Source organism: Neodiprion fabricii, chromosome 1 (genome assembly GCF_021155785.1).
Source record: "Neodiprion fabricii isolate iyNeoFabr1 chromosome 1, iyNeoFabr1.1, whole genome shotgun sequence".
Lineage (NCBI taxonomy): Eukaryota > Metazoa > Arthropoda > Insecta > Hymenoptera > Diprionidae > Neodiprion > Neodiprion fabricii.
Window position 1 is genome coordinate 2373096 of NC_060239.1, and position 24380 is coordinate 2397475.

The window sequence follows — 24380 nt, forward strand, 5'->3', positions numbered from 1 at the left end:
GCAAAGGGGTTAGCCTTACTTTTTTTTCAATTTTCGACCGAAAAATTTTTGGTCTCGGATTCGATTCTAACGACCCTTACCTGACTAATTGGACCACCAGGAACTCAGAAAACGCAGCGAAAAGAGCGTGGGATCAACAGGAGAGAAGTTACGAAGGAAAAAGCACCTGCTGAAAAATGTCGAAAACACTGGTTCTCGTTTTTTGGCTCTAACTTTTGATGCGTTGATCGCAGCGTATTGGGACTGCGCCCAATCGATTTCTTACGCAAAATTACGTCGGAATAGTGCCAGAAAGAATTGATTCCTGCACTTTTCAAAATCGCGAAAATTTTCGCCAAAAATGCAAAGGGGTTAGCCTTACTTTTTTTTCATTTTTCGACCAAAAATTTTTGGTCTTAGATTCGATTTTAATGACCCTTACCTGACTAATTGGACCACCAAGAAATCAGAAAACACAGCAAAAAGAGCGTGGGATCAATAGGAGAGAAGTTACGAAGGAAAAAGCACCTGCTGAAAAATGTCGAAAACACTGGTTCTCGTTTTTTGGCTCTAACTTTTCATGCGTTGATCGCAGCGTATTGGGACTGCGCCCAATCAATTTCTCTCGCAAAATTACGTCGGATTAGTGCCAGAAAGAATTTATTCCTGCACTTTTCAAAATCGCCAAAATTTTCGTCAAAAATGCAAAGGGGTTAGCCTTACTTTTTTTTCAATTTTCGACCGAAAAATTTTTGGTCTCGGATTCGATTCTAACGACCCTTACCTGACTAATTGGACCACCAGGAACTCAGAAAACGCAGCGAAAAGAGCGTGGGATCAACAGGAGAGAAGTTACGAAGGAAAAAGCACCTGCTGAAAAATGTCGAAAACACTGGTTCTCGTTTTTTGGCTCTAACTTTTGATGCGTTGATCGCAGCGTATTGGGACTGCGCCCAATCGATTTCTTACGCAAAATTACGTCGGAATAGTGCCAGAAAGAATTGATTCCTGCACTTTTCAAAATCGCGAAAATTTTCGCCAAAAATGCAAAGGGGTTAGCCTTACTTTTTTTTCAATTTTCGACCGAAAAATTTTTGGTCTCGGATTCGATTCTAACGACCCTTACCTGACTAATTGGACCACCAGGAACTCAGAAAACGCAGCGAAAAGAGCGTGGGATCAACAGGAGAGAAGTTACGAAGGAAAAAGCACCTGCTGAAAAATGTCGAAAACACTGGTTCTCGTTTTTTGGCTCTAACTTTTGATGCGTTGATCGCAGCGTATTGGGACTGCGCCCAATCGATTTCTTACGCAAAATTACGTCGGAGTAGTGCTACAATTCATTCATTCCAGCACTTTTCAAAGTCTCGAAAATTTCCGCCAAAAATGCAAAGGAGTTAGCCTTACTTACTGCTGGAGTGAAATATTTCATTTTCTAGAGGTGATGTGAGCCACCATCGTCAAATTTATTGTATCCTTAAGAGTGTGAAAAAGATATCCATATAAGAAAGCGATCAAGAGTTCAGGATAGACAAAAGTAATATTGTTTAAACTAAATTTATGTATTTGTAATATTCAGCACACCTAAACCAATGACCATACAATATTATACAACATTCATCGTTCGTGCAGACATTCCTCGCTAGCGTACCTCTGCCGAAATTTGAGCTGTGTACTCAAACTATGATTATAATCATCCGATATAATATTTTTCATGGTCTGCCCATGACAGTGTATATTGCACACATATTTTCTCATCCAATAATTAGATTACTTATCATATATTCAATGATATTATAGCTTTTCCTTAGTCTTTTACTCTAGCTCTATCTGTTAACGTGTTAAATAACTACACACTGACACAGGAACACTTGTACTAGAATTAAGTCATACTGAATAAATCGAAACTTTGAGCTATGAATTTATGACTTTTCTCTATCACCTTGTCGAGACCCAGCCAAAATTTTCTTTGTATTTTGAATGGTACTTCTGAACCGTTCTTTGTTAGGTAAAACTTGCTGTCTTTGCGAAGTTTGTACTCTTATCGGACCCTCCAAAATGAAGAATGGGTATATACAATCGCAAAGGACCAACAACTGATAATACCGCAAGATTTTCTTGTTTGTCGGCTGAATCTCTTGACCCATTGCGCGCGGCGTGTTCGGACTGCGCGCAATCGATTTTTATCTCAAAATTACGTGTGTATGAAAGTGCATGAAAGAATTGTTTCCAGCGTTATCAAAAATCGTCAAAATTTTGGGCAAAAATCACGACATATTGTAATACGCCGTTCGCGGCGAGCTCAGACTACGCAACGGTTCTCTATCGAAAAAAATAAGTAGCTAAACTTTGTCCGTAAAAATCTTACAGGTGTTCGATTCATTCCGTGTCTTTTGCGGCGAAGAACCAATGGTCCTAGAATCAGTTTGAGACGCGTTTCCAGACTCGTCGCGACCTTCGTATCAATAATTAATCAGAGAGCATTCATACAACACAGTTTTGGCATCATTTCCCATATTCATATCAGTACAAAATATGTAATTAGAAATACATGATTGATGATACTATGCAGATTATAGGGTAACGTACTAACTAATCAACTAATTAACACCTATCAATATCACGCACATAAATTTTCACCTCCACGATCCAACTAACGTTAACTAAATTGAACTGAACGTGGTTTCCCAAGCAAATCGTTTAAGCACATTTTCAGATATTTTGAATCTGCTCAGTTTAACGATAAACGCTTGATCACTGTTATATGTCTTCCGTGCCACTTATTCAGGACCTTCTTCCATTGAAATCCGTGTGATTTGCAGTGTTCATTCATCTTGTGCTGCTCGACATCAGGCGTTCGTGTTGAAGACTTCCAGCCGATGAACTTGACGCGAATTTATCATTCTCCAGTAAAAAATGCAATCGACGTTCTCCATACTGCCAAATCTTGGCTACACATGCACGTGACATTCTGGAAAATTAAACACAAGTCTATATCGGTTCATACACGTCGTAGCTGTGAAATTCCGTATGCTGTACTCACTTCAGATCTCCAATAATTCATCGTTTGATGATGCTGTACGAGTACGACGTAACATAGGTTGCTCAGTATTGCCTGTCAGTCAATCTAAATTCAAGATCTTCCAGCGTACGTGCTGAGGTTTCGGTATTCCAAGTACTGCGATGCTGTACACTTGAAAATTTTCCGTGACTCGCCTGTTTGTCAGACCTCACTCAAGGCTCACAACTCTGTAACATAAATCGAAAGAAGCAAATAACCCGTTCACGCATTCATACGATATACATAACTTTTGATCCCGGAAACCGATTCGCGTTTGCACAACAGCATAATTTTTCGATTATTCTATAAACGTGCTACGCATGCTCACATATCTATCAATAAATATACTGTTTCATTCGAAGTACCTGTATTGTAGTTTCTTTTATTTCCCTCGAATTACTTCAACGATTATCCTGAATCTTTGAACAAATTGCGAACGTAGAAATAGGTAGATATGCTAAGACAAGAAACCCCGTTCGTTAAAAATAAAATGATTATAAATTTGCAGCGATATATTATCTAACGAAATGCCATGATGGCGAGAATCAATTTATGGTAGTCTGCTTGCATGAAAATCATCATCAGCAGTCCGGTCGACAAACGGTCGACCCTACAGACCATGGTAAAAGGTGACGATATAGCACAGCTGAAAGCCATTATCACACGAATTAGTGTCTGAGTGGGTCGTCAATGAAAACGCACTCAAATGGGGAATGGCCGCTGACTAAGAGTTTAAATGAATAACAACAACAATAATAACAATAATAATAATAATAATAACTACAAAATATAAAATAATTAAGAAGCACGTCATCCGTTACGTCAGGGGAAACTGCTTCCCCTTTTCATGCCCATAGAAATATAACCAGCAGAAAACGGAGAATATATCTATCTCATGGGGAAAAATATGAGCCTGCATCGGAAATGATAAATTGATAAAAAAAAAAAAAAATGAATTACCATCACAAAATATATTAGTGGTCGAGCTTCCTCGTCTAACGATAAATGCTGATTGACATGCGGGTGGAGCGGCTGGCATGCGGCGTTGAAACGATTGGCGGCAATTTTGTGCCGACTGGGAAATGATACAACCGTGAATGGTGGCGCAACGGAAACACTTTTACTTTCTCTTTCTCTTGCATGCGGGCCGACGACTGCCCGTCGAAGAAAGTATCTTCGAATTGATTGTGCCGAGCACAATACTGGCTCTCGTTCAATTTCCCGATACAGGCTTTTGCCATAGCTTCGCAGAGAGCTGTCTTATTTTTTCAGTCCGACGTTCGTTTTCTTAGCTGACGATAAATGGGAGAGTCCAAGTGGTGTGGGGAATTCTCCGTTCAGACCTCATGGATCTTTATCTAACGTGTTAATGAAGAGAGCAGACCCTGTTATCTGTCTGGATGTGATGCGTACGATGAGTCTGGCAAGGATTTTCAAGCTCATAGAATTTCGAGGCGACGATTAATGTTTGTGTCTGAGGAGTGATTGGCTCCTTTTTACTTCATCTTAGTTCAACAGACGGTCCTTCTCCGTTTGGAGTACCTTCGCCGGTCAGAAAAACAAACCTTTTGTCAAGTGAATTGTCACTGACAATAGATTATATTTTATCCAAACTTCAATATATTTTTTTTTTTTTGTGAATCATTATTTGCATAATAGAGGAAAAAATATTTGCGCTCTGTATTCAGGTGATGAGAATATTGTTTATCATTGCGTCAGTCAAACACAGCTGCGTTGGCTGTAAGCGATCACAAATTTTTCTCCATACTCTTCAGTTTTGCCCCATTTTTCGAGCCAGGCACACGTGGTTCTAGATTGAAATTTTTTTCCACGGAATTCCACGTGTCGCGCAGTGAGTACATTTATTCGGTGGAATTTCGTTACTTATATCGTACAAATAAAAATTTTTTTGGCTTCGAGGTTTACGGATGACTTGAAGGATGTGACTTTTAAACGAGTCGAACATGAGCAAACTGTTCAGAGTAGATTATTGAGCAAGCCCGTTTAAACTGCGCTCAAATTGCGTTTTTAAAATGAGGTTAACGATTTATGGTGAAATTATTATGCAAAGTGGGAGAAGTGAGAAAGGGGAAAAAATTATTTGACTCTCTGCGATTGCAAGGAATGACATTTGAGTCGTTCTACCGTCGTCGACATTCGCTTTACATTCAATATTAAAAGTATTAAAAAATGCGGGAATAATGCGAGGCCTGCAATTTTGCGACTGTCAATCAACTGTCACGGTTTCCTAGACCTGGAATTCTGCATGTTGAACCGGAGCTTACACGCATTTTGCAATATCTTTCCACACCGAATTCTTGCCTCTCTGATTTATCGCCGTATGCGGCAAACGTTTCCTCGACCTGCATTATCGCATGAATATGGTAATGTTGGTGGTCCAGAGTTTGGCACATCTCTACGGCTGTAGCTTATACCCACTTATTACGGTGTGCAATAAATCTCGAGGAACCGCGGCGCGAAAGTATGCACGATTCGTATGCATTCGTTACGTGTAGGTAAAAGAGACTCCACCTCTCTCGGTGAAAAAAATATTGTCATACATGTTTGCGGAACGAAGCGTCCTTCGCGCTTTTAATCATTATTTATTAAGTAACCGTAGGTTGCGATATTCCAACGCTTTGCAATTTCAAAATCATCCAGAGATTGCGTTTCACTTTTCCAATAACACCGTAATTCTTTGATCTCGGCTGAAGCTGTTTTCGCAAGAGGTTTCAAACACTGGTTTACGATTATCTGCAGATGAAAGTATCTCGAATACGGTGACGATCGGAGTCAATTGGTGTTTCAAGTGAAATCCATTCCTCGGATGAAACGAATGACAAATTTTAGAAACTAAAAAGAAATTCAGGAGGCATTTGTATCCCCTCTAGAATATTTGACTTGAATATTTCAATAAATTTCCAACAAGCGACTGAGTTTTACCTTCACAAAAATCAATTACGATCTCTGTATGGTAACGGAGACACTGTTACATCGCACAATCTTGCCTCTTCTCTTGGTCGTAATTTATCGAATGTGTTGGCTGAAGTAAAAGCTGCAAGTTACATAGACTTGAATAATAGTCAGAATAATTCATCGGCTGATGAGATGGTCGGAAGGTTGGTTGACAATTAAATCCTCAGACTTAAGATTAGCTTTGTCACCTCACCCAGGCGTAGGATTAAAAAAAAAACTACAATTTTTTGCCCATCCGTCTCTACCCAAAGTTTCGGAATGAGAAACGCTAAGCGTGTTCCAATTCTATCCACGTTGAAGATGAGCGCTTGACTTAATTTCTCGAGTGGGTTTTGTGCTAATCCCTCATCGTCAGAGAAATTTCATCCTAATTATCAACTTGCTTTCGAAGCTATCGTTTGCCGTTTCTGATGCGTGATCAAGTTTACGCAGTAGTTAATTACGCCATATAAATACATGGAGTTCTATCACCGTTTTCACGATCCTTGTTTACAGATTCTTCTCAAGTAGCACAAATACCTGGAACCAGAAAGCAAACGACGCGTGTACGTCATCCATATCGCAAAATGGATTTCGCTCGAACCGTCGAAGAATCGTTAACACTGTCTATGCACATGTCATGCAAATTTGAAAAGCGAGCTGCAATCTTATTTTCTAACATTCTCGATACCAAATATACTCGCAGTGAAAGTCCCAAGAGAAGGGATTACGTACGTATATCTCATTTCATACTTTACGCGTAAATGCAAATTCCGTACCAAAAATTCATCACAACCAGTAGTCGCTTATAGGCAATGCATATTTCAGGTATAACACCATTACGAAACGAGAAAGGTTACAGGTACCGCCAAATCGTGGTCTTTTTTTTTTCGTTCCCAGTTCTAACTCTCCGGGTTCTTTTCTCCCAGAACCGTAACAACGGAGAGTCGACTTTGCCCCCGTTTATCGGCCTTTGTAGGTCCATCACCACCACCGTGCACCGGTCCAGCTGCATTCCGTTTCCAGTCCAAGATGCACTGGAGGCTGATGGTCATTGTAGAGAAGGGTGATGGGCTACTCGACCATGCCCCTTCCCCAGGTTTTACCTTTTTCTCCTCCTACGTGACGGTGGCAGGTAGTCGACGTCATCGCACTCGCATTATTCGCGACTCGTATACCGATTCCGCTGCTTAACAGACCAGGTGACGCCGGCGTTGTGGACGGCTGTCGTGTCATTCTTTCCGATAGTTTAACCGCGGTAAAATGTAACGTGTATCTCTGATAATAATACTCGGTCGGTCAGAAATCTGTTCGGAAATAGTCCCGGGCACTGTAAAAGGATGCGAGAGACTTCGAAGCAGGGGGCGACAAAAACCCGATCGGTGATTCGTTGAACCAGTTTCAAGCAGAGGTGAAAGTGCTCCGATTACTCTTGCTTGCTTGTTGATTTCGCCTTTTTTTCCCGGCGCAAGATCAAGTTGATCCGCAAGACAGAGTGACTGGGGAGCAAAGACGGCGAAGTGACCGGAGGTCGAGACACTGTAAAACAATGATCAGCCACCGTGTGTGAGTACCGTTACCATGGTGTGATATTGATCGAAGTTAATTCAACCGCAACGCGATGACGGCCACCTTGTCGTTGGATTTAACAGTTAGCTACGGAAGCTAGAATCATCGGAGGGGGAATAATAATCGCATAGTTCCGAACCTCGGTGAATATTCGCCGACGATTTCAGGACCGAGTTGTCGGCCTAGAAACCGTGCCGGTATTTTTAACAGGTGAAGAAAACTGGTTGCAAGAAGAAGTGAAAAAGAATGATATAAAAATACCAGCGGAATGAATGAGAGCCAAAAGTGTTACAGTACATGTATACCTAGTCGACGAATTATCACACTCGCTTTCTAACAGTTGACGTGTATAATATAAATTCAGTCGCGTCACCGCGCTCTTCGTAACCGTTGGCCTTATACAGCTTCTGTTTGTATATGTGTGATTTAATTTTATTCTCTTGATTGAAATTCCCTCGTCGAACTGTTATTGACGAAGATTAATTCCAGAGTGACGTTGATCGAGATATGAAGTGCTGAGAATCTCGCGGTCCTCGTACTGCCGACAAATCTCCGAGTACAAGGCTCACATCTTGTGAGGATCGTGACCATGCATCGGATACCTTCGAAAAATCACGTTTCAAGAAAGGATTATATTCGCGTTACAGGTAAGAGCGGGACTCCGAACATTTACCTCGTGCAACTTTTTTCTACAAGCCTCGACTCTTATTAATTATACACCTGCCGATGGATTACTCCCACGTTTTTGACTAATATAAACCAATTTCCGACAAGCTCTTCGACACGAGGGTTGTTAACCAAAAATCTTTATCAGCATCACCTCCCCTCCCTTCCCTCCGCCATAATTCGATTCAATTACCGCGCCTTTTGAAAGAAATCTATTTAATTCATTAGTAAAGTTACGATCAAAGAAAGCCATTGAATTGAATATTCTCGACATTATCAGGGCTGTATTTTATCTCGGGTAAAAGTTCCGGTGAGACGTGAGCCGCAGAAACTCGGTTAGGTTGTAAAGAATTCTTAATCTCCGTATCACTGCGATGCAACTAACGTAATCGTGAAGACCGTAGCTGGTAGGTAAAAAGTAAAAGTTGTCCGGCGCACAAAGGCATCGGGTTTCTAGGTCAGCCGTTTGATTCGAACGTTGTATCAAACTTCCGGCGGTAGCCTGATGCATCTTTGAGCACACTATCGTTTACTCCACATGCGTTTTAGGCTTGTGCTATTCTGCCGAGCAGCGCACGTGAAGCGCTAAGCGTAGACACGAAGCCTGATCGAGATGACAATCTTCTTCGACGTAAAAAGCTTGTAAAACAATATCAACGAGACATTTTTCATCCTTGTTTGTGACAATTTCTCATGATAAGCTAAAGTTCATAAATAGAAATGATTCATGGCAACTACCGGCTTGTTGTCGCCTCGTGGAATTTAAAATGACTATAGACGATACAGCATCGGTGAAAATTGTCGGTGGAATTAACAGCAGCGCGGTTGATTTAATCATTCGGTTGTTATTCGCGGTCTGATCCGGTCATTCACATTCGCGTTCTCTGCGTCGCGTCGCAACGGTTTGACTTTGGCACGTGACAAGTTTTTCTTTAAATAACTATGAACGTTCTTGCGGTGTCCGGTAATTGATTGGCCGGATTCGACCAGACCAGAACAGAGAAGGACGAGCCGACCACTTTAAGCTGTTCACGGGACAAAGGAACTTTGAAAGCTTTATGAGAGGATCACGATTACTCTGCTAGTCTCTCGACCGCAGACTTTCATCTCGCGATTTCTGAAGCTCTGCCAATTCTGCAACGGAGAACGTGAATTACAGGAATAATTGCATAACCGGCAAGTATACAATTGTGCAGGCACAGCTACGCCGTATAATTTGCCGCGATAATACCCGACCGAAATCCGATCTGGCACTGCTGACTGTGAAGAGAATTTGAGCTGAACTGTTACTCTGTCCCTTTCCCGTCGCGATAATATATCTGATAAAGTATCATCCGACGATCCAATAGTCAGCTGTCGTCTTCTGAGGTACAAAAATTACGAAATTTACACTCGGTTCTGCGTCATTGTCGTTATCAGGAATCGTTTCATTTATAGCGATCATCACGGCTTTGATTTATTGTTTGAGCTTATCGTTGGCGGGATTGTTGTATAGATTTTGACGCCGCACGTTTCAGCAGTTTCGGACTTGATCATCTAGTGCGGTAATTGTGATCGATTTTCTATTGACTGTTTTTGTTTTGGTTTTTCATTTTCTTCTGGTTTCCATTTTTCTTCCTCTCTCGTTCAACCCTTGAATGGATAACGTGAGTTTGCGTAAAATGCTTACAACCTGCTATATCGCAAGGTAGAGTATATTATTATAGGTACGTATTTTTAACAGCGAAAACCTGTTCAGCTTTCCAATGTGAACGTCCCACTCATACCTGTAGTGAAAAATATTTATTGTTTTTACCTTGACTCATTTTTACGACGATGTTCAACGTCCAGGCTGACGCTTCATGCTTTACGCACTTACGATGGCCGGGGTCTGTAAGTCGAGTTTCGAGTATTTCCGTAATTATAAACTCCCAGCGAAATGAAAAAGAAGACAAAAAATCATCTTCCAACTCTTTGGAATTTAATAGGATTTTCGTGAAAATCCGTCCAGATAGAGAAGAATTTACTACGTCTCTCGTACGTATTTATACAAACGGATTATGAATAATTCGCATTAATGCAGATGTTTTATAATTAACTTGCAAGTTCAATATTTCATACCTCGTACGCCGGTTGAGATGAGGAGGCGGTATTATGTAATACTGGATATCGTATCGTCGGATAATTGTAATGCGAGTCGCGAGCTCAACAAAAAGTCTGAAAGCCGATTAGGGTACATGTGAAAAATGAAATTCGGCGCTTTGAAGCTAAAATATCTTCCCGTGCACGTGCGGGCAATTTACCCTATTATTTTTTGGAATAAGAGACTGTTTATAAATACAGAGGCACGTAATATTCGTACAAAATAACTTTTCGTATTGCGCATTCATCGCGGTTTGCGAGTAAAATTTATGAATAAAAAATAAAGCCACCGTCGTATTATGGATATCCGAGAACCATTTCCGCTCTTGTGTGGCTGTAACGGATGTTTTCCTTGCTCGCTTTGTGACGGTGAGCCGATTCAATGTCTCTTTCAGCCAACAGTTTATTCATCAACCAGTCGATGCATGAACAGGCTTATTATTTTCTTTATGCGTTTCAAGCGAGGTCGCGGTGCAGTTTGCATTTGTCCACTACTCGCAATATTGATTCACAGGTTTCTCCGGAAGTATATTTACAGGTAATAAGTATACGTAATCATGCGGAAATTATGCCGAGTATCTTCTAATATGCAAAGAAGATTTTCACTGGGGACTTACGTTATAAATAGGAAAGGAAAAAAAGACTCGGAAAATTTTCAAATTTTATAACTCGAAGCTATTGTCCTGCGGTCTGAATATTTAATGGACGGACTCTGATCGTTTATGCAATTATGGTTACCTATTTGGCTTTTGGGCAGACGCACCGTTACGCACTTGACTTCGCTCTTTGATCATTAATATCGTCACAGTCGAACAGAGAGTGAGATTTTTAGGTAGCAGTGGTATCGGTTTAGTGAATAATTACACGTCAATTCCTTGTGCCAATTTCTCGGGCAAAGACCATCCCTTCGTTCCGTCTCTCCGAAAAGGGGCTTCAGCTGGATTGCCATGCGAAGGTAGCTGTACCGAGTAGCGTATCCGAAACAAAGAAATCTATGTTAAATCCGCATTTTATCCTGCCAACATCGTAAATTTATTTCCAAAGTACATCCTCCGCAGGATGGAAGAAGGTCCTTGATTCTGTCTTTGATCGACGTGCGCGCGTGACAAAAAAAAAAAAAAAAAACGAATAAACACAGATTGTCACGTCAGAATCGTAAGTATCTTGATAAGATTCTTGTTGAGCAATTTTTCGGGAAGTGTGTGATGAAAGATGCGACAAGATAATTTTGGAAGGGGAAGATAAATAAAAACAGAAGTAAATACAGATGACCAAAGTTATGGGAAAAGGGCGAGAGAAATAGAAGTCTGGTAGGAAATTGAGGGAGCGTTGTTGTTTCGCGAAAGTAATTTCCAAATGGGAAGAGTGCGTTGGCGGATTCGCTCAATAGTAATTCGACGCCCTCCTTCATTCCCGCTTCCATGCCTGAACATCCCTTCCAAGAAGCCGGACGAAATGGGGATTCTCACCAATTTATTTCACGGCTGTAACGAAAAAAATCGCCAGGATCCTCCGAGCTTTTCAAGTATCTACCACAGCTCTCACTCTAATTTTTTTTCTCGTTCCAGTAAATAGCTGCTGCAGGAAGCTAAGCCGGGCTTGATGGATTCGATGTTGAAGTTTCACCGGCTGCTAAAGCTATGCTTCTTGTTAACGGCATTGTGCGCTGCGGAGGCGTCGTACAACGTCGGTGTCGGGATTGCCGATACCACAGGACCCGTGGCCGAGATCGTATTTGTGAGTGACCTTTCGTGTCTTTTCATCGAAGTCGGAAGGCTTCTCTGCGTTACGGGTTGTAAAATTGCCTTCGTATTCGAGCATGTATGGAAAAAATTGCCAACTATTTTGCTATTTTATTAATAAACAGTTGCTAACTTAGAGGACCTTGGATAACCTTCTTGCAGTCTTGCTGAAAGGAATCCGTGAATTCTCTTTAGTTTACAAAAGCCTCAACCTCCAAACAGCTGGTGGGAAGATGGGCTTTGTGTTCAAGGTATTTCATCAAAATTTAACCGCAGAGATTGCCGAGGCATGTGGTCGGAGTTTAGATACTGCATGAGGGGGATATTTTGGAAACGGAAATTAGTGTCAAATATCAGCGGATAGCATCAGGCAAAACCGCGTTTCGCTCGTTTTCTCACGTTTTAACGCCGCGTTTGATGTAAATTCGAGCTTGAAATTAAGTATTCATCAAGCTTGGAGTTCACTTTTTCATCAATATTCGAGTAAGAAGCGATATTGCAAGAGATACAAGCGACACCTTTGACGATCAAACGTCTAATGTTGTGAAAATAAATTTACAGATGGGATATGCCAGGCCGGAGCAAAAGGGATCGGGACTTCATCTCAGGACTTTTTCCCGAGCTTTTATCATCGATGATGGAGAGGAACGTTTCGTCTTCGTCAGCGTAGACAGTGCTATGATTGGACACGGTGTTAGGCTGGCGGTAATCAAACATCTTAATTCACGACGGTCAATGATATTTTTTCACGGTCTGTGCAGTCACGCTGGTTTCATTCAGCTATGATGAGTTTCCTCATTACCCGCATCTTGAAATGAAAAGACAAAAAATGTATCGCTGCGAGAGTGACTCGATAAATTTCCAAAATGCCATAATTATGCGCTGGATGATACTTTGTTTCATGGTCGATGTATCAGGCTTTTGCAATTAGTATCTTATTGTTAGACAGAAAAATCTGTGCTAAACGATTACCGGAGCGTGCTTAGAACCTGATCCTAAATGGTATGTAAATTTGTTTATGTTGGCTTGTACAAATATGATTGGCCAATATTTGCTGACCGTGAAACAAATATCACGGTCTAACAAATCGGGTCTCATATTTATATGAATCAAATACAAGGTCTCAGGTTTCACGTGGATTTTCTTGCATCGTCGTGGTAGAGAAACCATTGATCGGTCCGCAATGCGATAGCTACTGCTCCTAATTTATTTTGAAAAATTTCCGATCACCAAAGAAATTTCCCAACGAAACTGAAAACGATTTATTCGATTTTTAATTGACTAATGAAAACACGATTAGATACACATAAAATTATTACAGTTCGTTAATGAAACGCTAATCTTGATGGAAGGTGTATAACTTCTGAAATAACGTCTGTTTGGAGTATCAGTGTAAAATACATCAACGAAATTTTCCCCCAGCTCCGGTGGAAAAGTCCGATGAACTTTTGTTTTAATGATCCCAGTATACGAATTACCAGGTGGAACTTGTAACTACGTCGTTACTCGTTTTACGTTCGACGACAATTGATAGGTTCAATTCTAATTACAGGTATTGAAGAAGCTGTCAGGGCGTTTCGACGATATGTACAGCGATAAAAACGTAATGATCAGCGGTACGCACACTCACTCAGCTCCTGGGGGGTACATGATGGACGTCCTTTTTGACCTCACCACTTTCGGCTTCGTCCAAGAATCATTTAACGCCATCGTCAACGGGATCACAAAGGTGAGGACATCATCGGCGCCATTTAAAAGGGACGCGTTCAACTTTGAATACATTGTATCAACAGCGAGAAACATCGTCACTTGGGGAATTTATGTAAACGCAAATAGGGCAAGGGTTTCGGATCCTGCCGAACCCCGCAGGGGACTTTGGCTTTAAAATTACGGTTTGACCAGAATCAATCGAACTGGGTTCAAGGTTGTTATGGGAGATTCAAGCGCTCCCTTTGTAGGACGGACCTTTGAAATCATGCTGGATTTTGAGGGTCCCTTTTCCCTAGGTCTCGAGAAGGTTGGTTCCGATCAATTACTTCCACCGTGATCGCGGTCTAGTTTCAGCTGAAATATTCAGCGGATAGATGAACACATTGGGTTTATTCCGACATGAGTGAATTTCATTTTTTTTTTTTTTTCATTGATCGTCAGATCTCAACAATTACATTTGTTAAATGATCTTATTTTAATTTCGAACAGGAATGCGTGTCGGAGAAAAATAGCGTCATGATTTCTCAAATTCAGAGGATTGGAGTTTCGACTTTAAGATTTTAAGCTTTTTTGGAAATCAGATTAACGATCAATTTTGAACCTTGTTATTACAATGAGCTAGTACGTAATTTCACTGGAAGTGGTAATTCGATCATTTACATTCATCTGCCTGCATCGAATACCGATGACGAACGATTTCGAAAAAGTTTTCGCATAGAGCTCGAATCTTCGTTCGGATCAGAGATTTTTTTACCGGGTTATAAAACTCAATTTTTTCGCAAAGCTATTAAAAAATACCGACACGTGTATTTTTTCAATTTGTCAAAGTCACCCCCCTGGATGAATCCATTACGTTCGACCAGTCTGGCCTGACGTTGGACACTTTAGTATGCGAACGATATTCGTAAGGCCGATAGCGTTAAAATTAGAATGACTGACATCCGGTCAAGATTATTGCAAACAGTTATTTTTCATGCGCAGGATCGTTCACCCTGTTTTTCACGACTAAACGGAGCCGGGAAATGTAATCGGATTAGTTGTCGATGTCTTGCCTCGATTAAGGACTGATGGATTAACCTTTTCTCCACAGAGTATTGAACGAGCTCACGACGCCCTTGTGCCGGGGAGAATTTTCGTTACTCAAGGAGAGCTAATGGGCGCAAACATAAACAGAAGTCCGAAAGCGTACCTGAATAATCCTGAAACCGAAAGGGCCAAGTAAGTTGAGAGTTTATTGTTTGTCCAACCTAGCGATGGAGTCGCACGCTACTCCATTGTGACCAACGTGTATATTCCTAGCATTACCCACCTTTACTGTAAAACGACTCTCTTGTTTACACAAGCAGAGATTAGCTGAATTTGATGCTACACAGCGAAATAGCTGTTGCAAATGAATCGGGTTGATTGTGTCTCCGTCAACTCAAACTTACCTCGTTCCTCTATATTTTTCAGGTACGCGTACAACGTCGACAAGACAATGATTCAGCTCCAGTTCATCGCCGCTGATGACAGATCTCTAGGTGTAATTAACTGGTTCCCTGTTCATCCGACCAGCATGAACAACACCAACAAGCTTGTATCCAGCGACAATGTCGGGTACGCCTCCATTCTGTTTGAGAAAACGATGAACAAGAATTCCATGGTTGGGAAGGTAATCCCATATTTCTCATTGCCAGATTGATATCAATTTCATGTACAGTCGTGGCTCTAGAAAATTGCCTCTAATTAGTATAATAAATGATGATAATAAGACGATGTACAATATTATGAGTCGAATAGCCACTTTCGTGATATTATACCTCAGAATAATTAATGACGTGGCGTAATGTCGAATTATTTTGAATCAGCATTAACTGGAACTCGTGTTTTAGTAATTTCCTGCCGAATAAGAACAGAGCATTTAAAAAATGATGTACTCATCCCGTCAGGATTGATGATTGTATTCATTTAAAGGGCTGGAAGCACGCAGCGTTTTGAACAAAAACCAATTCAATTCATCCGTTTATAAATAATTGCCATGTACTCTGACTTTCTCATTCATTGGCATTCAATAACGAATGTCTAATTCCGGACACTGTAATATGGTTTAGAGTCTTTGTTACCTACCACGATAAGAACGCGACCTCGCGCACGTACACAATTTGTAAAACAATTGTCTGATTGCGTCATAATATCACATGAAAAGGCAGAAAATTGGACTATCGAATCAGGCTTGGTATCCAAATATCAGACACCCCTATTTGCTTGACAGGGTTCCTTTGTGGCTGCTTTTGCCTCAACGAATCTCGGCGACGTGTCGCCAAACACGAGAGGACCAAGATGCGAATTTACAGGGGAAACCTGCTCCGGCGCCGACACGTGCCCCGGTAAGCACGAGATGTGTTTTGCATCAGGACCCGGCAGAGACATGTTTGAAAGTACGAGCATGATAGCAAATAAAATGTACCAAAAGGCACTGGTGAGTGATACGCTTTGCATTTCACAAACACCCATTATTAAACTTTACAGAACGTCCTTCATATACCCGACACACGCAATGATTCGACAATTTTTTTCCCTCAATCACTTATTGTGCACACACGTCACGCCCTGGCGCTACTTAAGGCCGAACGTAACGCTGCACACCATGGTCGAACTACCTCAACGGCAGTAGTATGCGAAATAAAGTTTTCAGTTCAACAAAGTAGGTACTTAATTGGAATACAGAACATTTCTTTTATTGTCGCATTGATACATTAAGGCTGGAATAATTTATTTACATGTAGATCGTTTTAACCGTTCAAAATTCGCGTCGGTGTTATCGGCCCCCGATAACGTTTAGTAGTACTTGTTGTATCCGTATCCGGAATCGTAGTGAGCTGGCGCCGCGACGTACTTGACAACCGGTGTCGGGGCGGGGTGGACGGCGTGTCCGATTTTCTTTACGACGGCGTTGAATCCGTTGTGGTCATCGGCGGTGTACTCGACAACGCGAACTGTACCGTCGGGCTCGTTCAGGCTGTAGGAACCCTTGACTACGTCTCCGTCTCGGACCTCCTCTTGGCTCTTAACGTCACCGGTGTGGGGGTCGTGGACTCCGTAGTTGTAGGAGTATTTTGGGTAGGCCTTGAATAAAAGGGATGGTCGGTTAGTGGTAGAGGTCAAACAGTACAAACTAGCTCGTTCAGTCTAGTGCAAGATTCAACGTTGTTCCACTGTTTTGTCACGGATCTAAAAGACACTGGTTGGTGTGTTGCTCTTCATCGTCAGTGCTGAAGAGTGACGTTAGTCGGCGTAATGGCATAAGGTTGCGCATTGCGAAAGATTAACGAATGTTCATAGTCTTCACCGATGAGCAATGACATAAGGGGATGTTTTAAGTCACACCAACCAACGTCGAATACTTCACTCAGAGAGTGGAACTGACCACTGGGGTCAGGTATCGTCAGGATGAATTTCTGGCGACTCGGGGAATGCTTTGTGAAAAAATGTACTCACGTAGCTGTCGTGGGCACCTTCGTAACCGGCGCCGTAACCAGCACCGTATCCTCCGTATCCTCCGTATCCTCCGTATCCTCCGTATCCAACCTTGGCGACGGCAACCGGAGCGACGGCGATGGCCGGGGCAACAACGGCTCCGTGAGACACGGCGTTGCCGTATCCACCGTAGCCAGGGTATCCTCCGTAGCCAGCGTAGCCTCCGTAGCCGTGGCCTGCAAGTCCGGAGTACCCGGCACCCTCGTATCCGAGAACACTAGCCTCAGTGGCGACTGCGGCCATGGCGACAACGACGAAGAACTGAAAATCGAGGAGAAGATAGAGAATGAATTGGAGGTTCGAGTGGCCGAGGATCTGGTCCGCAGCTTCTACTAACCCGGAACATGATTGCGCTTGTGTTTACGGAGCAGTTCTGGAGCGGACTGATGACATTCAAGTCCGGGGCGTTGCTTTTATAGCGCAAAAGTCCAGCGTACGCGGATCACGGTAACGACTCCTTCTGTGTATCACCAGTTGTGTAATTCAAGGCCTTGTCGGTGTTTTTTCTTCCCGTAACACTGCGTCAGTTTTTTTCACTGCCGTCTTACATCGTTTTGTTTCTTTCCGGCAAAACTCCCAGTTGGGCAGCTCATGCCACTTTAACCCTACTACCTCTGCACCGCGTTACCACGATTGTCCGGCGAAGGTGGAGGAGGCACGCCGTTTCCGAAGGACGTTGTAGATACCTTTTGCCTCCACGCCCCCCGGTAAAGAACTGGCGTCACTTCACGAAAGTAATTGAAGAATGCGGGCAAGTTGCGTTTTGCCCAATATCACTGTACTTCGCCTATCTACGCACGTATTTGTTTATACATGTACAATACGCGTGTTTATAACACCATGCTGAATAATTATTACAACTCGAGAGTTTCACACACTCGAGTTCGAGGCTGTGAATAAAATATTATTTATACATCCACTGTATCAAGGATTTACCGCTTCAGTCGGTCTCCGATCATATCCATTATACGGCTGCTTTCCTAACTTTGCTAACGAACCACCTAGTTAAATTCACTAATTAAAAGCCTATTCGGTCATTCATCGAACTATTAATTATTCGTAAGGAGCTTGTATCTCGAAGCTCATTGCACGATGTTATATTATTTTTTAGGGAAAGTCCTCGTTTCCGGACTTTTGATTCACCGTCTTAATATCAAGGCGGCGTGGCGCGTTCAGTTGCGTTGCGTGAATTCTTAATTATATTTACACACTCGCTGCAGTAAGAGTTTCGGACTGTGACTAATTTAAGTGTAAAAGATATCTCAAAGTGCAATGTATCCTTCCCTAAGCGAAAAACGTACGATACGACGCTACATGCGTATACGAAGAAGGAAAAACGATTGGAAAATATCAATCAGAACTGTTTCTCCTTCTCAAAAACTGATCAACCAACTTCGAAGGAAACACGCTATGAAAAAGTTTCTCCATTTCTACCGAGATCCACTTTCTATAAGTTTTCGTTGCATCGGTATAATTTGTCTTTTCAACAAAGAAGTCGTTTCTTCAAACTTCGTAAAATTTTAATAAGCAGCTTTCGATCGGCTAGCCGATTGAATCAATTTCTGTGTGTACAGGCATAGTATCGGTTTATTGTTACTGTTATTGTCGTTATTATTGTTATTATATTAAACAAGCCACCCCGAGGCTTACTTTCGTATCCAACGCGTACGTGGTTTCGATACTTGCAGACTCACCTAATGAGCCAAATCCGATTTGTTCAAAGAGATCAATTATTCTTTCACTGGGCATTTGTATACCTACACCGAGTTCGCGAATTGTGCGACCTTCGCAATTCCCGGGTGCCCGTCGATCGATAACATGTGTCCTGGAATGAGTCTTGATACGCTTCACATTTTCCCGGATCAGAAGTTTTTATCATTGTTTTTAGCCTGTGTACTGGAATAAAGTCGCTTACCGCGTGACTTACGCTCTCTTGAGTTCGCGTTGTTTAAATGTATAAAGGAAATACCAGGTTGAATAAAAATTATTTCCCTACTTGCGAGTAACAAAATATCATTACAGCTACAAATTTTAAATTAAAAACGTTGGAAAAAAATTTATAACGTCATACTTAGTTGAAAATTTATAGTAACATGGTTTAAAAATATTTTTCTCGTCAATCTTCATCGCATAAATTATTCTGCAATCGTGCCAACAAGAATCTTTAGCCTTCTGTAATTTGTACGGAGTAGAATATCACATACATGTAAAAAGAATCATATTGCGGAAGAAAAAAATGCTCCGCTATAATACAGCGGTAATTTGTAATTTAAGTTAAGACATTTAGGGTATATATGCGTGTAGAGATTGCGAAATGTCTCAAGTCTCAAGTACGGGTAAACATGTATCGTTCGCTAGACGTTGAGAGGAGGAAGGACATATGGCATAAAATACCTACATCGATAAAATCTTCTAACTTTTAAAAATACTTGACCTTAATAGCATACCACAAACTGCACCAAATTGGCTGGCACGCAGCCATTACTTTATTCCTAATTTGAAGATTATAAATTTGTATGTGAAATAGCATAATAGCTGCTTCTCAGATCAAAAGGCGTATAGGCATACCGTGTGCCGGCAATCGCTTCGAAATCAAAGGTTACGCCGAACCGGAAGTAACGGCGAGAAATATGAGAATGATAAATCAATTACAGATTACTCGATATATACATATATAGGTATATATATATACAGACTTCATTGTACATAAATGATGTAGGAAAAGAGAATAAAAAAAGTCTCGTACGAAATACTTCTGAAATACAGGTCTCGCTTCTCTGTCATTATACGTTCAATATATTTGACAGGTTGGTTTCGATTAGGGGATGAGAATTTTATGTCAGGTTGTAAAAGTTGTTCTTATTACAACACTTGAATGTTACGCTCGAAGGAGTTCCCGGTCTTAGAAAGAATTATTTTCTTAAGAGATCCCACGAAATTGGGATCAGTCTTTCGTCTTTAAAAGCGAGAGAGTTTTCTCGTTTCAGCCGGCAGGTCGCAGTTGGCAGGAGGGCGATGTTGGAAAGACAGTTAATCTAACCCCTCGATAATGATATCCTCGCGTTGAACACCAATTCGTTATACACCGTGTCAACCTTTGGCCCGTTCTAACTACTTAGGTAATACACAATGATTTGTCACTTGTACCCAGGTCGTACACTCCAGCAATGATCGGCAGATAAGACGATTATCCGAATACGTTTTTTTTTTTTTTTTCTGTCACCTCGTCTTTCTCAAGACGAGCATTTCGCTCCAACAACGTCAGGAAAGCTCTGAGGAATACGACGTTGCTTCATTTTTCTTGAGGAAAAAAGCTGCTGATTGCGTGGTTTTCGAAGGTTGAGCTTCGAAGTCGTTATTTAAGCGCTAAAAGTAATCGACGAAACGTGACGAAACAAAAAATCAACCTTGCAAGTTTTTGCTAGGATCGACGATTCGTAAGTTTGACTCGAGCAAATGTTGCAAATTCGACCAGCGGCGCTTACGAAAACTGTAATCGCCAAGTCTGGGACATGAAATTTGCTTTTATTATTCGCGAAGAGGAGACAAGTTTTAAATGAATTTCGTACAAGCAAGGGTGCGTTTTTACCGAGTCTCCTTTGGTGCGAAATCTGACACGGGATCGAAATGATTGATACCTACCTGGATTATGGAGGAGCGAATGAAATACCAAATGCTCTCGTATATTCATGCGAGCTTGCGTGAATAGTTCGGGTCTGCATCGTACAAGTTGAATATCTCAATATTGCGGAAAAATTTGGGTCACGAAGCGTAAGCTCGGATCAAAAGAAGCTGGCTAATATGGGAAGTGATGTTCACCGGTAAATTTATCAAGTCTGCCGTCGTTGTAATTCAGCCAAAATTTTTAACTCTTTCATTTCCCTCCATTATAAATACCAACATCTGGCAATATACAAAGTTTGTAATACTTGCTAAATTACTTTGCCTTCGGCATGAGCAGCGCTCGATTTTTTTCACCGTTGAAAATGATGCAAAAGAGTTTCCCTTTTATCGGAAACAATCTTAACATCAATATACGTGACTTGTGATTAGTCGAGCTTTCTCCGCCTGTACCGTGTATTTGACGAGAAAAATTCGGTATAACGTGATAAAAAGCTTCGATTTTTTTGAGATTTTAATTTGGTCTGTAGACGGAACAGGATCGATTCCTTCGATGAGAGTGAAATTATCAACCGGAGTAAATTGAGGAGAAAATGAAGGCCATTTTGTGAACAAAGTCAAATATTTTTTTCGCGTGAAATGACGTCGCACTTTTCCGGTTGCCGGTCATTTAGAAGCCAATTTCACTCTCCACTGAAACCCTTCCAGGATTCACAGTTTTCCGTGTCTGTTCTAGAATACATGTAATACTGACTGGGAGTGACGCCGATTTGAGTTTCAATAGCTAGCATTAACCCAGCGTGTAATTCAGTCATTACCTTCATTTGATTTTGAACAATAATTCGCACGTGTTACCGAACTACGCAGAGTTGTCGCGTGAAATTTAACCTACCGTATAAAACGGATTTCGAGATCTGGTCCAGAATCCGAGCTCACACAAGGTGGTGTTTTTTTTTTTATATGCATATTTTTTTTCTTCGTATAAACCGAATAACGAAATTAATTACTTTTCCTCGGTTTACGACGCAATGCAAAGCCACCTGGCTTCTATGTGACATAATGACTCGATATTTCAAAGTCACGTATAGCTTACTGTAAGTACAACTCGTTGCCAGCTGCTGCAGATTATTAGGCGAATGAAAATTGTTTAGTTTATTGTCGTTGCAACAGAGAAAGCGCGTGTCGTGATCTTTGATACCGAAGCACGCCACCTATGCTACCTTACGATATACGATCGGACGCAATTCTGTATCAACTTTTTGTTACCTCACCTTGTTTTATTCGTATATTTATAACAACATGCCTGGTATTTAAATAATGCTTTTTTGCATAGCGCTCGAAAGACTGAGAAAAAAGAAAAATGGTTTTGCTATGAAAGTTTGATGAATTTTTTGTATCTTACATTTTACCAGTTTGAGGTAGAATAATTTCATCAGTTTTATTCTTCTTTCTTTTTCGTTTCGACGTAACGAAATCAAGTAAATTCCATCGTATGCGCTACTTTCCCAGCTGCGCCGTTTTTTGCGATAAAGAAAAAACGGAGCTCCGATTACTTTAAATAATTTTATTTTATACGGATGCGAATTCTTTTTGATTATAAACGAAGAGTTTCGGAATGAAGATTCAGCGATTTCAAGTCTTCTGCTCTGAAAATCACTTTTCATTTTCATCATTTTATTTTTCCACACAAAACCGGCAATACGAATAAACAATCAAGCCCTAATAGCGTCCGCGGTATCCTTCGTATTCGGAATCGTGGTACTTCGCTGGTTCCCCAACGACGTATTTCACCACTGGATTGGGAGCCGGATGTACGGCGTGTCCAAGCTTCTTTACGACGGCGTTGAATCCGTTGTGATCGTCAGCGGTGTACTCGACGATCCGAACCGTTCCATCGGGCTCGTTTAGCCTGTAGGAACCCTTGACGACGTCGCCGTCTCGGACCTCTTCCTGGCTCTTGACGTCGCCGGTGTGAGGATCATTTACACCGTAGCTGAAGGCGTATTTGGGATAGGCCTGCAGCGAGATTGCGAAGAGTGTTAAAAGCCGTCGAACAATCACTGCCACGCTCGATTTTTACTTTGCATTTTTAATGAAACTACTCACGTAATGATCGTGGGAACCGTCGTCTCCGTATTTCGGGTAGAGTTCATCGTTCCCGTAACTCCCGTACCCTGCGGGATAGCCTGTGACCTCGAGGAGGACAGCGGGACCGGACATCGAGACGTGCGAAGTCGCCCTTCCGTCTACTTCCGGGTTTTCGTATCCCGCATACGCCTCGTAGCCGACTGGAGGACTGTTGTATCCGACGAGGATGCCGTCGGATGCGACGAAGACGGAGGCGAGGAGAGCGACGAGCTGAATGAAAAAAAAGGGAAAATTCTTTTGGAATGTAATGTCAAGACATCTGATCGAAATACTTTTGCCGATTTTTTGGGGATGAGATTGATTGAAGCGACCGTAATATGATTGATACGATATCTTAATGCTGCTTAATCGAGCCCGACGATGAACGTGAAATTTACTGATGAATAATGAGGAAGTTCGTTTTATCCGTAAAGCTGATGAATTAATACCGAGTGATGTTAGTCATGTACCTTGAGCATGGTGCTAATTGTACAGGATCACTGCCGTCCGGACAAAACGAACGAAGCAATTTATATACCCAGAGAATATGCAGCCTGTGATCCTGAACTGGTCACAGTAGGCTGATCCCAGAAATCGCGTTGCCTCATTCCGCAATGACATTGAAGGTTGAACTCTCGGTTTTTCACTGGCTAAAAATAAGGCAAAAAAGAAGAAAAAAAAAATCACCTGGCTTATGTTGCATTTGACCGGAGAAGGATTACAATGCTCGAGATCGCGTGACGAGACAGTGCCCAGAGTCGAAAGTACTCGACGTACAGAATTAATGTTAAAGACGTTTAAACGTGTGTTTTGACCGAGAGATCCAAATCAGGTAGACCGGCTTAATCATTCCCTGACTTACAACGAAGGTATCCCAGGTCGATCTCTCCGATTTGACTTCTTTTGTAATAAGCTATAGTTCAATAAAAACTAAGCGACACGTATTTTTCAAGGTGCCATTAAACATTTTAAGGGGGTGAAACCACCCTTCAAAGTTAGGCACGTCAAGGGGCAATTCGGCAGTTTCACCGACAAGAACATAATAATTTTTTAACCATACCAACTGGAAAAGTTTTCTCATAACGAGGTATGAAAGATGTAATTTTTTCAATTGAGAAAAAAAAACTGCCAAATCGCCCCTTGACATGCCTTACTTCGGAAGGTGGTTTTACCCTCTTAAGGTGTTTAATGGGAGAAAAATGAAAAATAAATATACGTATCGCTTAGTTTTTGGTCTACTAAAACATATTACAAAAGAAATGAAATCTACGAGATCGATCTGGGATACCTTCCTGGTTAGAGTCGTTGAATAT

The 24380-nt window shown here is 41.5% G+C and overlaps 3 protein-coding genes and 1 long non-coding RNA gene across 10 annotated transcripts in view; 1 reads left to right on the forward strand and 3 right to left on the reverse strand.

Annotated features, from left to right (window-relative positions):
• Positions 1–1575: 1575 nt before the first annotated feature.
• LOC124175838 lies at positions 1576–3988 on the reverse strand. The gene is made up of 3 exons (XR_006869251.1): positions 3406–3988; positions 3023–3228; positions 1576–2950 (listed from the first exon to the last, which is right to left on the reverse strand). It is a non-coding gene; the product is annotated as an uncharacterized LOC124175838 (long non-coding RNA).
• Positions 3989–4875: 887 nt separating this feature from the next.
• Positions 4876–24380, forward strand: part of LOC124175792 (neutral ceramidase) — a 40608-nt gene continuing 21103 nt past the window's right edge. The window contains exons 1-8 of one of the 7 annotated variants that reach the window (XM_046556364.1): positions 4876–4892; positions 8054–8211; positions 11920–12088; positions 12655–12798; positions 13646–13822; positions 14894–15021; positions 15256–15454; positions 16055–16261. In XM_046556364.1, coding sequence (XP_046412320.1) covers positions 11954–12088; positions 12655–12798; positions 13646–13822; positions 14894–15021; positions 15256–15454; positions 16055–16261 — 990 coding nt within the window. In that variant the 5' untranslated portion in view covers positions 4876–4892; positions 8054–8211; positions 11920–11953. Of the gene's footprint in view, positions 4893–7177; positions 7775–7800; positions 7984–8053; positions 8212–9066; positions 9407–9755; positions 9775–11919; positions 12089–12654; positions 12799–13645; positions 13823–14893; positions 15022–15255; positions 15455–16054; positions 16262–24380 lie in introns of those variants that run through there. The other 6 variants (XM_046556329.1, XM_046556348.1, XM_046556355.1 and 3 more) reach the window with 6 other exon arrangements.
• Positions 16495–17702, reverse strand: LOC124175826 (cuticle protein 8-like). The gene is made up of 3 exons (XM_046556408.1): positions 17657–17702; positions 17281–17580; positions 16495–16908 (listed from the first exon to the last, which is right to left on the reverse strand). The coding sequence occupies exons 1-3, from the start codon at positions 17663–17665 to the stop codon at positions 16621–16623; spliced, it is 597 nt and encodes a 198-aa protein (XP_046412364.1). The 5' UTR covers positions 17666–17702; the 3' UTR covers positions 16495–16620.
• On the reverse strand, positions 22571–23669 carry LOC124175833 (cuticle protein 19-like). The gene is made up of 3 exons (XM_046556421.1): positions 23538–23669; positions 23047–23298; positions 22571–22956 (listed from the first exon to the last, which is right to left on the reverse strand). Exons 1-3 carry the CDS (start codon positions 23544–23546, stop codon positions 22660–22662), a joined length of 558 nt encoding a protein of 185 aa, XP_046412377.1. The 5' UTR covers positions 23547–23669; the 3' UTR covers positions 22571–22659.

Bases quoted from the DNA above. Each gene is read 5' to 3' on its own strand.
- LOC124175826 (XM_046556408.1), bottom strand. The intron at 16,909-17,280 runs GTGAGTACATTT...CTTTTATTCAAG, and splicing joins AAGGTGCCCACGACAGCTAC to GCCTACCCAAAATACTCCTA.
- LOC124175833 (XM_046556421.1), bottom strand. The intron at 22,957-23,046 runs GTGAGTAGTTTC...ATCTCGCTGCAG, and splicing joins ACGGTTCCCACGATCATTAC to GCCTATCCCAAATACGCCTT.